General features: G+C 41.9%; 1 protein-coding gene across 4 annotated transcripts in view; it reads left to right on the top strand.

Annotated features, from left to right (window-relative positions):
- ptpra (protein tyrosine phosphatase receptor type A) overlaps positions 1–16,164 on the top strand; it is a 242,820-nt gene that overhangs the window by 168,016 nt on the left and 58,640 nt on the right. For all 4 annotated transcript variants that reach the window (XM_078223467.1, XM_078223448.1, XM_078223458.1 and 1 more), the window contains 3 exons: positions 10,301–10,437; positions 12,648–12,738; positions 13,977–14,053. In XM_078223467.1, coding sequence (XP_078079593.1) covers positions 10,301–10,437; positions 12,648–12,738; positions 13,977–14,053 — 305 coding nt within the window. The remainder of the gene's footprint in view (positions 1–10,300; positions 10,438–12,647; positions 12,739–13,976; positions 14,054–16,164) is intronic.

Here is a 16,164-nt window from a genome sequence, read left to right as displayed (position 1 = left end):
GACGTTGTTGATCTCAAAGCACAATATTCACCGCTTTACGCGATATTTGTGTAACTAGACTCCAAATATGTGAACAATGCACAGTTTTGTTTTCAAGCTTTTATGTGTTCACTTCAGCAGCTTCTTTTGAGACCATCCTACTTTACTCATCTCTGGTAAAGTCAATGTTATGTTCTCATTCTTTTCTTTTTCGCCATTCTCTGCCATGCTGTGCCATTCTTTCTATTCCATTCTTCTGAACCAGAGCTTGCGTTTCATGTGCCTGGCTAATTAGTTTCTTTTTTTTTCTTGCATTTAAGGTATGTTTAAGTAGCATGATGCGTGCAAGATTGTGAATATTTGTGCTGTTTTTCTATCAGATTTGGAATTCTTTGGTATTGTAATTTTTAAAGCACTGCTACTGCAAAATAACCAACCGTGTGGCCTGAATATAATACGTAATTGCAGGCGTTGCAGATCTTAATGATTACTCCTCTCTCTGTCTTACAAATATCCTCTCACTGCTGATCATCAGAGGTTGGTGCAACTCACACCATTACAATACTTGTAATTCACCAAATGCAATCTCAATCCAATACCACAAATAAAGTTAATGAAGAAATTGAACGATTCACGCAAATACTGGTCAGTGTGCTTAAATGTTGAAGTTAATGTATATTGTTGAGAGGGAGGAAAAATACTGCATCAACCTGTGCTGAACCTTAACTAACAGTGCTCCATGCTAACACTGAGTTACAAAAGTAGAAAAAATTTTCTAAGTCTCCAATTCTAACTTCTTTGTTCTTGATGTTAAATGTAACCAGACACAAAATTTGTAAATTCAGTGTCAAACCTTATCTAATTGAGGCCAATAAGAATAAAAATCTTAACTTGCTGAATTTTAGATGTTTTATTTGCTCTTTCATAGGATGTGAGTGTCACAGGTAGAGCCACAATTTGTTGCCCAAGCCTAACGTCTCTTGAACTGAGTGGCTTGCTAGACAATTTCAGAGGGCAGTTGAGAGTCAACCATATTGCTGTGGGTCTGGAATCACATGTAGACCAGACCAGTTATTTCCTTCCCTAAATGACATTCGTGAACCAGATGGTTTTTCCCCCATAATCAACAATGGTTTCATGGTCACCAGTAGATTCTTTATCTAGATTTTTTTATTGAATTCAAATGCCACCATCTGCCGTGGCGGGAGTCGATCCCATGTCCCCAGAACATTAGCTGAGTTTCTGGATTAATAGTCTATACCACTAGGCAATTGCTTCCCTATGATTACCATTATACCACCACCTCCCTCAATGCTGCATACATTGTAATCATGTACCTTCAATTCTCTCATTATCAACTTGATCACTGTATTCAATATATGCACAAGCAATTTTTAAAAAGCTGTGATGTGAATAAACCTGAAAGCTCTAATTCAATTCCATGGTTATGCTGAAATTGCTTTTTCTTTAATCTACCAACTGTATTTGTAGTTTGTAACTACTTCTGATTACATTTAGCAGATAACTTGGTAAAACTTGTGCAGCATTTAATTGGTGTTTTGAAATTCATTTGAAAGAACTGCACAGTATAATATGCAATTTTTTTATTATTGTAAAGTGGCAAATCAGCAGTTAATGGACTAATTTTTGAATGAGACCTGCAGATTATAAATCTCAATTGGATGAACATGGACGGCAATATCTGCAATTTAGAATCAAAACACAGGTTAAGAAAGAGGAATCTCTTTATTACAGTAAAGCCCTACATCTTTTTGACCAAAGGCTGAGTGGGAATAGTTTATAGGCACTTTGACAGTGGTTACAGGATGAAATAAATGGAGCTTCTAAGAAAAGTACCACAATAGTCATGGGAGACTTTAATCTATGTGTAAATTGGACAACTCGGATTGGCCAAGGTATCCTGGAAAATGAGTTCATTGACAATATTCAGGACAATTTCTTAGAGCAGTACTTCCCAGGCCCAACCAATGAGCAGGCTATTCTGGAGCTGTTATTAATTATGAGACACGATTAATCATTAACTTCATGCTAAAGGAGTTTCTAGGTGGCAGCGATTATAGCAAGGGAAGCAATGGTGTATTGGTATTGTCACTGGAGTAATCCAGAGACCCAGGGCAAGATCTGGAGGCCCAGGTTCAAATTCCACCTCTGCAGATAGTAAAATTTGAATTCAGTGAAAATCTGGAATTAAAAGTCTAATGAAGACCATGAAACCATTGTCGGTAGTTGTAAAAAGCCATCTGGTTCACTAGTGTCCTTCAGGAAATCTGCCATCCTTACCACCACTTGTTTCCGTGTCCGCAGCAATGTGGTTGACTCTCAAATGCCCTCTGAAATGGAGGATAATTACGGATGGGCAATAAATGCTGCCCAGCGACACCCACATTCTGTAAATTAATTTTTAAAAAATGATAGAATTTCATGTCCAGCTTGCTACCTGTTTTCAACCACCCTATGAAAATCAATAGTCAATGAAGGGGAGCAATGTGGGTCTAAGACACGTGTTTAAATCTGAATAAAGGTAATTATAAGGATATGAAAACAGATCCAGCTAAGGTGAATTGGGAAACTACGTTAAAAGATAGAGATGTAGTGGCAGATTTTTAAGGATTTATTAAGTACCTCTCAGCAAAGATTTATCCCAGTGAGAAAGAAATACTCTTTGAGAAGGATGCATCATTGAAGGCTGAATAAGGAAGTTAAGATTGAAATCAAATCGAAAGAAACATCATATAAATCTGCAAAGATTAGTGGTAGGTCAGAAGATTGGTCAAATTTTAAGAATCAGCAAATAATGACTGAACAAGAATGAGGAAGAAAGTCGAGTACAAGAGAAAGATAGATAGTGAGTGATTCTACAAGTGCTTAAATAGGAAAAGAGTAACTAAAGCCTGTGTTGGTCCTTTAGAGAGAGTACCTGGGGAATTAATAATGGAAAACAAGAAAATGGCAGAGGCAATAAACTAGTTTGAATATTGTGTCTGTCTTCATTGTAAAAGACTTAAAAGAAAAAACTCCCCAAAGATACTTACAAATCAAAAGGCCAATGAGAGGGAGGACTGTAAAACAATTACCATCACTAGCAAAAAAGTGCTGAGAAAGCTATTAGACCTGAAGACTGACAAGTCCCCAGGACCAGTTGGCTTACAACCTAGGGTCTTAAAATAAGTGGCTGCAGAGTAGACGCATTGGTTATAATCTTTCAAAATACTTTTGATTCGGAAAGGGTCCACATAGATTGGAAGATAGATAATCTAACACTTTTATTCAAGAAAGGAGGGAAACAGAAAAGCAGGAAACTTCAGGCCTAACACCTATCAAAGAGAAATTGCTCGAATATTAAGGAGGTTATAGCAGGCTACTTAAAAAATCACAACATAATTGGATAAAGTCAACATGGGAAAGCGAAATCATGTTGAATTAATTTATTAGAGTTTTTTGAGCAAATAACAAACAAGATATTTAAAGGGAACCTGTCGATGTGGTATATTTGGATTTCCAGAATGCATTTGATAAGGTGCCACCTCAAGGCTCCTTGTAGAAGGCAACATATTAGAATCATAGTTGATACAGTGCAAAAGGAAGCCATTCAGCCCATTGAGTCTGCATGGACTATCTGAAAGAGCATCTTACGAAGGCCCACCCACCTGTCCTATCCCATCCCCATAACCCTGCACATTTACTATGGCTAACCCACCTAACCTATACATCTTTGTACACTAAGAGGCAATTTAGAATGGCCAATCCACCTAATCTGCACATTCTAAGACTACATGAGGGAACCAGATCACCTGGAGGAAACCCACGCAGATACGGGGAGAATGTGCAAATTCCACACAAATAGTCACCCAAGGCCAGAATCAAACCCGGATTCCTGGCGCTGTGAGCATGGATAAAGAATTGGTTAGAGCAGTAATTCAGCCAAATGCTGGTTTCCCATCACCAATACTCTTTATTGTGCATCAAAAAAAAGGCCGCTCCCGCGGCTTACAGCCAGGTAGTCTTCACCTCGGTCCGGGTGAAGTTACAGGCTTAAAAAACCCCGCTGGCTGCTTCCCATTAGGCAAACCTCCGCTCACTGAATAAGGCAGCTCGTACTCCTCGAAGCCTACGAGTAAATCTATTAATCATCTCCCTTGGCCTTCGTGGGCATCATAACATCCCTCCCCCCACCTATTAGAGTCATAGAATCCCTACAGTGCAGAATGAGGCCTTTGGCCCATCGAGTCTGCACCGACCACAATCCCACCCAGGCCCTACCCCATATCCCTACATATTTACCCACTAATCCCTCTAACCTACGCATCTCAGGACACTAAGGGGCAATTTTAGCATGGCCAATCAACCTAACCTAACTATTAGGTCTGTGTCTCTCCCACCACCCCAATTGTGAGGAGGTCCTTTCCGGCACTTAGCGCTCAGGCAGAGGTCCGTTGAAGGTGGGGCTGGGTCAGGTGTTGTAAACAGAACAGGATACCTTCTCTTTCGGAAGCAGCATCGTAGGCTCATCGAAACAGGTTCCTTCTCAGGTTCCGCTTCAGCCCAGAAGCCCGCTTCTTCAGCCTACATCTCTGAGTCCATACCTTCAGTACCAGAGGGGTCAACTTGAAATCAGATTCAAGCTGAGGGCTGGCACTGGCAGCAGCTGTTTCCATGGCTGGTGACGCTGGTGGCTCGGGCAAGGACTCCCTGGCCCTGAGGTGGTCGAAGTCCTTCTTCCAGGTTTTACCCTGAAACTTGACTTTGTAGGACACTGGTCCTATTTTCTCCATAATGATCCCAGGCACCCATCTGGGAACCATCCCCAAAGTTCCTTACATGAACCAGATCACCGGTAGCAAAAATTATTTTTGCCCTTGCAGATTTAAGTATCTTTTTTGGTTTTCCTGTTGGGAATCCACCTTCCTCACCAAGTTTGGGAATAATTGGCTCAATGTGGTATGAAGCTGGCATCCCACCAAAAGCTCTGCTGGAGCAATACCTGTTGTGGTGTGCGGTGTGGTCCTGTAATCAAACAAAAATTGTGCCATGGATGCTGCTGGTTGTTTTTGCATACTATTTTCTAATATTTAAACCACCCATCCTGCCAATATATTTGATAATGGTGCAATCCAGATGTGTCAGATACCACTGGAGAACACAAAGTTCTGGAAATCACCACTAGTGAAGGCTGTGCAGTTATTGGAAGTCATGATGTGGAGATGCCGGCGTTGGACTGGGGTAAACACAGTAAGAAGTTTAACAACACCAGGTTAAAGTCCAACAGGTTTATTTGGTAGCAAAAGCCACACAAGCTTTCGAGGCTCTGAGCCCCTTCAGGTGAGTGGGAATTCTGTTCACAAACAGAACTTATAAGACACAGACTCAATTTACATGAATAATGGTTGGAATGCGAATACTTACAACTAATCCAGTCTTTAAGAAACAAAACAATGGGAGTGGAGAGAGCATCAAGACAGGCTAAAAAGATGTGTTTTTAGCCTGTCTTGATGCTCTCTCCACATCTTTTTAGCCTGTCTTGATGCTCTCTCCACTCCCATTGTTTTGTTTCTTAAAGACTGGATTAGTTGTAAGTATTCGCATTCCAACCATTATTCATGTAAATTGAGTCTGTGTCTTTATAAGCTCTGTTTGTGAACAGAATTCCCCCTCACCTGAAGAAGGGGCTCAGAGCCTCGAAAGCTTGTGTGGCTTTTGCTACCAAATAAACCTGTTGGACTTTAACCTGGTGTTGTTAAACTTCTTACAGTTATTGGAAACCAGGACTTCCAGTATTTCTGTGTGTGCTGAAGCAATTTCTCGATCATAGCCCGAGTAGTCATGGAGCCCATGTGGTGCAGCTCCATCCAATTGGAGTCTGCATTCATCATGATTGAAAACATAAAACCCATAAAAGGACCTGCAAAGTCCACATATACACGCATGCATGGCCTGCCGCACCACCCCCATGGATGTAGGGAGACCGAGGGTGGGAGTTGTTGACTTTCTTGTCACAGGTCACATTGCTTTACCAAGTCTGCGATGTCAGAATCAAGACCGGGCCACCAGACATCACTTCATATGCAACAGCATCTTCATTTTTAATGCTCGCAGTTGGCCATTATTTAGTTCCGTTAATATTGGGTGCCAACCCTGGGTGCGGAACAATTACCTGGGACCCCCAAAGAATGGTCCCAGCCTCAACACTAAGTTCAGATTTTTAATGAGGTAGGGTTTCATTTCTTTGGAGGGTTGTCCTTGGAAGCCACCATATAGGATCATGTGCCTAATTTTGGATAGAGTTGGGTCCTTTTGGACCCAGGCTTTAATATGCCTTGCTGACACTGACAAGGTTTCCCAAAACGTTCAGGGTCATCACAACATCTTCTACAGATGGTTGAAGAGCCAGGCTTGTGGGCAACAGGATATGACTCAGTGCATCTGCATTAGCTATCCGTGTCCCAGGGCGGTGTTCCAGAAAATATTCACAGGCTGCCAATAATGAGGCCCAGCACTGAATTGAGCAGAGGCAATGGGGGGAATTGCCTTGTCCTCTTTAAAGAGCTCAGCAAGGGTTTATGATAATTATAAAAAACATTGACCGTAGACGTATTGATGGAATTACCAAACACCAAATACGACTGGCCAACCCTTCCTTCTCAATTTGAGTTTATTTTCATTCTGTGTCCAAAAGAGTCCTGGATGGGCATACGCGATAGGCTTCTCCATCCTGTCTTTCCAGCAATGTGACAGCACTATACCAACCACGTACAGGGAAGCGCCCCAGGTTGGAATAAGCTCTTAGGGTCGAAATGAGCCAGTAAGTTGGATGACAGTAACTGACGTTTAACCTTAGAAAAAGCTTCTGTCTGTAAAGCTTTGCAGGAACATCTGTGGTATTTTCGTAGTAGAACGTGAAAGGGGGGGCAGCATAGAAGCCAAATTCAGGATAGATTTTCCATGACCTCAGGAATGATTTTAACCTCGTGTGTTTCTTGGGGTCAGTGCTTCCTTGGTGGCCTTGACTTTATCCTTTAAAGAATGTAACCCCTTGCCATCTATTCTTCAAGCAAACTCTCGGCCTTGAAAATCGCTGCAAGACTTCCAGGTTGGCCAGGTGTTCTAAAGTCCCTGTGGCCAAGACGTCATTTATACTGCTACCTTGGGTAGCCCTTGAAGGATGTACTCCATAACTCTCAGGAAGGTGGCACATGCTGATGAGACCTGGAAAGGCAAACGAGTACCCTCGTAGAGTCCCTTATGTGTGTTAATTGTCACATATGGTGTCATATTTCTGGAAAGATTCATCCAATTCAAACTGGAGATGGGCATGGCTCATGTCCAACTTAGAGAACATCTTGCCACCTGTTAACTTGCTTACAGATCTTTAATCCAGGGCATAGGGTACCTACCGAGTTTGGAGACCCATTTGCCCGTCAATTTATCGTCCACGCAAGGATGAACTGATTTGTTAGGTTTAAGAACAGGGACTACGCATGCACTTCATTCCGCAAATGTTTAAGTTTATTTATTAGTGTCACAAGTAGGCTTACATTAACACTGCAATAAAGTTACTGTGAACATCCCCTAGTCGCCGCACTCCGGCACTTGTTTGGGTACACTGAGGGAGCATTCAAGCATGGCCAATGCACCTAACAATCATGTCTTTCAGACTGTGGGAGGAAACTGGAGCACCCGGAGGAAGCCCACGTAGACACGGGGAGAATGTGCAGACTCCGCACAGACAGAATCATAGAATCCTACAGTGCAGAAAGAGACCATTCGGCCCATTGAGTCTGCACCAACCACAATCCCACCCGGGCCCTATCCCCATATCCCTACATATTTACCCACTAATCCCTCTAACCTTTGCATCCCGGGACACTAAGGGGCAATTTAGAATGGCCAATCAGCCTAGCCCGCACATCTTTGGACTGTGGGAGGAAACCACGCAGACACAGGGAGAATGTGCAAACTCCACACAGACAGTGACCTAAGCCAGGAATCGAACTTAGGTCCCTGGTGCTGTGAAGCAGCAGGGCTAACCACTGTGCCACCATGCTGCCAGCTTAGGAACTAGGATGCCTTGAAAGCTTGGGTATAATACAGGCCTTATTATACCCAAGCTTTCAAGGCACCCTAGTTCAGTTTTCATCTTTTCCGGCATTGAGTAAGGGACTGGCCTGGCTCTGAAGTAGTTAGGTGTAGCGTCTGGGTCTTGGCTCCTCATATTTTCCCCAGACCTTCCTGAAAAACTCCAGGGTGTCTACTGATAACTTCATACAGTCCTCCTACGCATAGCCTGAAGATCTCCAACAGCTGAGTTGAATCTGCTGGAGCCAATCTCTCCCCATAAGGATTGGTCTGTGCCTCCATACAACAATGAGTAGGAGACGAGCTGATTGCTGTCTATAAGCCACAGCAGTGCATTTTATTTGCAAAGGTTCCCCAATGTAGGTGGCCAACGTGGCTTTCATATCTTCTAATCTCAGGAGTTAGATGCCTGATTGGAGGTGCTTATATACCTGTTCTCCGAAAAGAGACTGCGGCTCCCATGTCCAACTCCATCTTCCAAGGAATGGCTATTTACTAGTAATTCCACCGTTATTGGGCCAACTTTTGTTGTTCCAATACAATTCAGTTGCAGTGTCACGGTTTGCCTCAGCTTTCTCCCTAGGCAGCATGCATTTTGCGATTAGAGATGAGATGATCTTGGATTGTTTTCTTTGGAACGGAGAAGATTTAACTAAGGTGTATAAAATGAACAAATCTAATTAGAGTGAATAAGGAGGACCTATATCACAACGAAGAAGCCAGTAACGAGAGGGAATAGATTTCAAGAATTGAGGGAACCATTATAGGAAAGTTGAGCATTTTTTTCACCCAAGGATGATAGGCATCGGAAACTTTCTGTCTGAAAGGATTGTGAGGCAGAAGCCCTCATTGTATTTAAATAGTACTTGCAAACGCACTTGAAATGCTACAAGCTACAAGGCTATGAACCAAGAACTGGATACCTGCTAATTGGCTGACACAGATGAGACTATGCGAATAGACTCCTGTGCTTTTCGTATCCCTGATGACTTTATCATTTAGTAACAAATTAATTTGAAATGTGAAGGACCATTCCAAGCCAGTTGAACTTCATTGTTCCATCGATGTTGCAAATGGTTTTATTTTAGATCAGTCCTTCCTCAGTTAAAATAAATTTGTTTACAAGGATGTGGGCTTTGCTGGCTCAACCAGTGGTTATTGCCCATTCCAAATTTCTCTTCAAAGTGGTAGTGAGTTGCCTTCTTGAACCACTGCCATCCATGTGATGGATGTACACCCACAGTGCTAAAATGTAGGGAGTTCCAGGATTTTGACCCAGTGACAGTGAAGGAACAGCAATATAGTTCCAAGTCAGGATGGGGTGTGGCTTGGAGGGGAACTTGCTAGTGTTCCCATGCATCTGCTGCCCAATTCTCCTAAGTTGTAGAGATTGTGGGTTTTGAAGGTGCTGTCAAAGGAGCCATGTTGAGTTGATGAAGTGCATCTTGTAAATGGTACGCATTGCTATCACTGTGTGCCGGTGGTGGAAGAAGTAGTGGGCTACCTGGTCCTGGATGGTGTTAGGCTTCTTGAATTTTGTTGAAGATGCACTTATCCAGGCGAGTGGAAAGTATTTGATCATACTCTTGGCTTGTGCTGGTGGACAGGCTTTGTAGATTTGGGGTGAGTTACTCACCACAGAATTCCTAGCCTCTTGCAGCCACTGTATTTTTATGACTGGCCTAGTTCAGGTTTTGGTCAAAGGTTGTTGGTAATGCATATTTCAACTTTTAATTATTGAATTGTTAGTCATTGATAAGCTCGTATTTAATTGTAAATTGTGAAGAGATGCACACCACAGTATGATCATGAATGCAGTTTTAGTAAAAAGAGGGCTTCGGAAATAAAAAATACAATGCATATGCTACCGTAATGCAGTAAGTAAGTACTGGAGCAATCTATAAACCAGTCTGGCTGGTCATTTTCCTACGCCAGTTGTAAGAGGCTATAATTTAATTTGTAACTGTTGTGATAGTTCTGTGTAATTTTGAGGAGTTAGCATTGAAAGAAATCCCTGCACACTTTATACATCTTATTTAAAATCTTGTTTGTATCGATGTGTATTTCACTTCAGTTGAAACTCGTATTCTCTGAGGCCTAATAGCTTTAGTTGCAATTCTGAGTTTGTCATTTGAAAAAGAATAAATCTGGATTTATCTCCAAAGGTACTGTACTTTCCTTGTGGCCCTCTTCATCTTTAGATAAATCTTTCATTTTTTTCATATAGAGCTCCAGAGCATGCCACTGCTCGCAAGATCTCCAAGCACTAACCGGAAGTACCCACCACTATCTATTGAGAAGTTGGAAGAGGAAGCTAATCGACGAATGGCAGATGACAACAAACTTTTCAGAGAGGAATTTAATGCAAGTTTATCTACATTTGTTATGGTTACTGCACCCAAAGTTTTTCTTTTCATACATTCCTTGACCTAATGACTTGTGTTAGCTTCAACATGTGTCCATATCTACTGATATCTAGAACATTTAGATCCGATTTTAAATGGGAGTATGTTTGAAATGCAAGTTTCAAATTATTGTAAGAAGATAACTTCAGTGGGATGAGAGAACCTAGCCCAAGTTAACATGGAACCAACTACTGACAGGAAAAACTGTAGCAACACTGGGTGATCTTTAAGGAGAAAATGTTTCAGGTACAGGTTAGGTGCCTGAAAAGATGTAAAAAGATAAAATTAAAGGCTCTTCATCAGAATGCAGGTGCCACAAATAGAGATAAATGGTTTGGATCTAATCACCATTGTAGAGAACCGATATTCTCCATCTCCTTGTTATCCAAAAAGCCCTGGCATTTGGTTTCTATAAAGGCCTATAATCTCTAGAAAAATGAGAAGTCATCCCCTTGAACAAATGAGATTCTGAAACAGTTGGTCAGTTGTCTTGAATGCCTTTTGAGGGTGGGGTGTTTAGTAGTATTCCTGTGGGTACGTGGATGACAGCTAGGATCTGCAGGAAAAGATCTACTTCAGGGCAGTATGCCACAGACTCTTGAGCTTTGGACGAGTTGCTGGCTTGGGAGTTACCCTCCTTGCTTTTTCTCTCTGCCTCCGAAATGGGCTTGCTTTCAAAGGAGGCTGCACCATTTTTTATTTGGTTGCACTAGATGCAGTGATCCTGATCCTAATCTAGCTCCTCCCAAGGCTCAAAGGCGATATCGAAACTCATAAGTATCTTTGTGGTACTTCTTTTGACTGCCATAAGCTCTCAGTGGAAAGTTTGCTTTGTTAAGTGAGTATCAGGCATTCTGGCTCCATGACCAACTTAATTATGACTGTCTCTATGGTTTGGATGCTGGCATGTCAGCTCAGGTGAGTACCTTAGTGTCTGTTAGTTTGTCCTGCCATCTGACCTTCAGAAACTTCCAAAAGCAGCTCAGATGAAAGTAGTTGAGCTTCTTGACATGACGTTGGGACACAATCCAAGTGTCTCATGCATAAAGCAGTGTGTGCTTGGTCTGTAATTCACTGTTTTCTCTCTACCTCCCTTTTTAACTAGTGGGGTTACATTAGCTACCTTCCAATCTGTAGGAACTGTTCCAAGTCTATAGAATCTTGGAAGATAACCACCTATGCATCTACTATTTCTAGGGCCACTTCCTTTAGCATTTTAGAATGTCTCCAGCAGCGCAACAGGCCAGGGAGACCTCGTCAGAGGCCATTTAGTGGGCTCCCCGCTGGGCATTGTGGCCTCCAGGCGTCTCCGGCTCCAGGTTTTTTGGGTCATCAGCTCCGCGCCGGAATGCAATATTTCAGTATTTAAAATTTACATTCGATTAGCGGGCTCAGGACTGAAGTCTCTGGGCCCGCTATCATGTCTCTCCCCCCAACTCCCCAAATTCACTCCAGCGGCGTTTACTCCTGCTCCCCCTAATGGGGAATAGGTGGCCGACCTCACTGGAGGGAAGAGAGGCCATGGAGACACCGCCAGGAGGTCGGGTAAGGGTGGGGGGGGGGGGGGGGTACCCCCAGGGTATTGCCAGGAACCATCCAGAATGCACTTCATGAATTCCTCCTCCATGGTATTGTGACTTATCTGGTTTGCTGAATCTATGTACAGATTAAAGTTGCCCATAGTTACAGATATATCTTTATTATCAATTTCCTGTTTAATGACATTCCCAGCATTACCACTACAGTTTGGCAGGTCTGTATACAACCTGCTGGAGTGAAGATGATCATTTCAGTTGGCTGAGTTTCTCATGTCTGCCTTTTCTCGGTCACCTCTAACAATTACAGCAATTTGCAACTGACAGTTTAACAGGCAGCCACATAAACAAGAAATTGGCTGCTGTAGAGTCCGTCCATTGACATGAACTGGTTCATGTTGTATATCCAGCCTTCATGCAATGGGTTTTCTATATAGGTACCATTTTAGTTTGTCTAAATGTGGTTAAAATGGTTTGATGTCTAATCCATTCATTACTGGTTTAATATAAAACTTAACAGTCAAACTGCAAGTTTGGATTCTAATGGTAGTGATGCATATTAAATGTTCAATGCTCAAGGGTTCACCATTTTTGTTAATGATCTAAGCAATATACTGTTTCCATGGCAACACAGGCTCTCCCTGCATGTCCGATCCAGGCCACTTGTGAAGCTGCATCAAAGGAAGAAAATAAGGAGAAGAATCGATATGTTAACATCCTGCCTTGTATGTATTCGGGCTGAAAACATAGTGATCGTATGATAAATGATTTTGCTGCCTTTTCTCATGTTAAAAACCAAGCTGGCTGTGTGCAATTGGAATTTGCATGTAATCATTAACATAACTCAGTTGATGATTGGAAAATTCTTTCATCCATGATGCAGCAGCATCCTCCCATTTAACCATTAATGCTGTGATCTACTTGCAAAATTAATGATCATTTTATACACTTAAAATACTGAAAGTTGGTTCCTGTGTGGCCCTTCTGGAAGTCAGATCTGAAATCCCATTGGTTGAGTACTTGGGAGAATCATTAATTACATTTAATTGACATATATATGTTTTAATAATTGAGAAGTTCAATTGTCCACTCACAGAATAGGGCTACCTAAATTGAAGGTGGGACAAAATGTGGCATAAAATATTGGATCAATCAACACATATTTATAGGAAGGCAATAACCTAGTGGCATTATCGCTAGACTATTAATCCAGCAACTCAGTTAACGTTCTGGGGACCCAGGTTCGAATCCCGCCACAGCAGATGGTGGAATTTGAATTCAATAAAAAATATCTGGAATTAAAAATCTACTGAAGACCATGAAACCATTGTCGATTGTCAGTTGCTGTCCGTCACCAATTTTGATACAAGCTCTGTTGTTTGACCGGTTGTTGCTCACGCCTCACGATACTTCCAGATATAAGTGACAGGTGCTTGGGACCTCAAATCCTATAAATAACTGTTTCAGAAAAAGACATTTAGTGTTGGCAAGCAACCCTGTTTTTGTTTTGTGACGACTGTCTGAAATTTCAGAGCACCACAGACTTTTGGAAAACCTCATTATCCAGATGAATTTCAAGTCAAAGTGGGGCAAAGCATGAACAGAAAGAAAGGATTTGATTTTTCTGCAGAATGATTGGAAAATCCAGCTGTGAAATTGTGAATGAATCATCACCTTCCATAAGCATTTATGAAAGGTGCCCCTCACAAATTGTCTGTAACAAGAACCTAAAACTTCCACGTGTAGAAACGATCACATCAACACAAGAAATCAACTTGATCCTGCTCCCTTCATGAGTCTTTTTAACTTTTACAGATTTGTCTTGAGGGAACAACTGTTACAAGGTTGTTATTGCGTACATGCTGTGCTAATTATATTGTGTGTTTAGTCATGCTGAACTATTTGTACCTCCACTTTGATCCATTTGTAAGCTTTTTGATTTTTCTCCGCTCTATATCACCAGATGATCATTCGCGGGTTCACCTGACACCAGTGGAGGGTGTTCCAGACTCTGACTTTATCAATGCTTCTTACATAAATGTAAGTATAAACATTGTAAATAGCTGTAAAAATATAGTATATAGTTTTTATATTTGTTGACTCATAACCTTTGAAAAGATCATTTGAAACAGTTCAAAGTAGCTGAGAGATGGAGGAGACATGAACACATTATGCTGTGGAGAGATATGATTTGATACATGTGGTGAACCATAGATGGTTACCACTATGGGTACTGAACCATAGATGGTTACCACTATGGGTACTGAACCATAGATGGTTAGCACTATGGGTACTTGTACATATGTTACTGTTGTCACTGTTGGGGTTAGGGTTGGGGTGTTCTACCTGTTGGTATTGTTCTGCGGTACACTCCGGTTGGCTCCACCTACCTGTAGGAGTATAAAGGTCACTGCACTGCCTGGTGACCCTTTAGTCTGGGATTGTATTGTTATGCAGTATGCTCCATTCTTGTTACTAATAAAAGCCTTTATTTCCCGGGTACGATCCAGCCTCCCGAGTGATTTAATCGCACATCATACACAATGTAGTTTCATAGTGTTTCTTAGTTATTCTTGTGTCGTCTCAGAAACTACTGTAGGCCAAACAGGGCTGTTACTGGGCAGCAGTGTCAAATGTTGCACTTTGTTGCAACATTATTGTCGTTACCTAGCTCCCAGAAAGGAACTTGAGATTAAAACTGGTCTGCTGCTTTTGGCACATTTAAATCTCGTAAACCATTGTAGTACCTAATGTGCGTGCCAAACTGAGCTTAAATGCTTCAGTCAGGTGATCGAATATTTCAGGTTTCGTTTACAAATGTGATTTGGTCTCTGTGGTTCAGGTTTTTGTGTCATTTTTATATATTTTTTAAAAATCAAATGAGGGACAAAAAATGTTCATTCCTACCACTGATGCTCAATAAATAGTTGTTGCATGAAAATAAAATGTTGTCACTCTTGTAAATTTATTTTTGGTTCTCTGCTGCTTTTGTTTGTCGGTCTTGAATTGCCTAATTCTCTCTCCCCTTCATCTTTTACCTTTTCCCTCAATCCTATCAATTCTATACATCTTTCCCACTCTGTTTCTTATACTTAGCCCTTGACTGATCTCTCAGCCAGTGAAATACTGTGATCACTTACAGGGCTGGAGGTGGGAAGCAGAGATGGGGCGGAAGAGCTGGGTGCAAGACTGAGCAAGTAGAGGGTGTCTGAAAACTGCTCTATTACAGAAAATAAATGAGGGCTAGGGCTCAAGATGGTGGCAGATTCTGTGTTCCAGTAAACAGTAACTAGTAAATAGTTGTTGCGGGGGGGGGGGGCTAAATGTAGCTGAGGCTATGGATACTGACAACATCCCAATAAAGGACTGAAGTCATGTGCTTAAGAACTAGCCCTGCCTCCGACAAGCTACTCCAAGACACTGTAAAACTAGCATCTAACCAACAATGTGGGCAAGTGCCCAGATAGGTCCTGTCCATAAAAAAGTCTAGGGAAATGTGATCTACAGTGCTGTCAAGTGCCATTTATTCAGCAATAATTTGCTCCCTATTCATCAATTAGGGCTCCGCCAGAACCACTCAGCTCCATGCATCATTATAGCCTAAAATTAATATGAACAAAAGTGATGAGGTGAGAGTGACTGCCTTTGACATCAAGGCACCATTTGGCCAAGTGTGGTGTCAAGGAACCCTGGCAACATTAAAGTTTCTGGGAAATGGGAAAACTCCACTGGTTGGAATCATACCTAGCACAAAGGAAGATGGTTATGGTTTTTGGAGGCCAATTAATCTGCTCCAGGAGGTCACTACAGAAATTCCTTGGGATAGTGCCTTGGACCCAATCATCACACTTGCACAGTAGTTAGCATTGCTGCACCACAGCGCCAGGGACCTGGGTTCGATTCCCAGCTTGGGCCACTGTCCGTGCGGAGTCTGCACGTTCTCCCCGTGTCTGCATGGGTTTCCGCTGGCTGCTCCAATTTCCTCCCACAGTCCGAAAGACGTGCTGTTAGGTACGTTGGCCATGCTAAATTCTTCATCAATGTACCCGAACAGGCACTGGAGTGTGGAGACTAGAGGATTTTCACAGTAACTTCATTGCATTGTTAATTTAAGCCTACTTGAGACATGAATAAATAAACTTAAAAATCTT

Source organism: Mustelus asterias, chromosome 1, assembly GCF_964213995.1.
Source record: "Mustelus asterias chromosome 1, sMusAst1.hap1.1, whole genome shotgun sequence".
Taxonomy (NCBI): Eukaryota; Metazoa; Chordata; class Chondrichthyes; order Carcharhiniformes; family Triakidae; genus Mustelus; species Mustelus asterias.
Note: the sequence above shows the minus strand (reverse complement) of the source record. Positions and strands in the feature narration are given on the sequence as shown.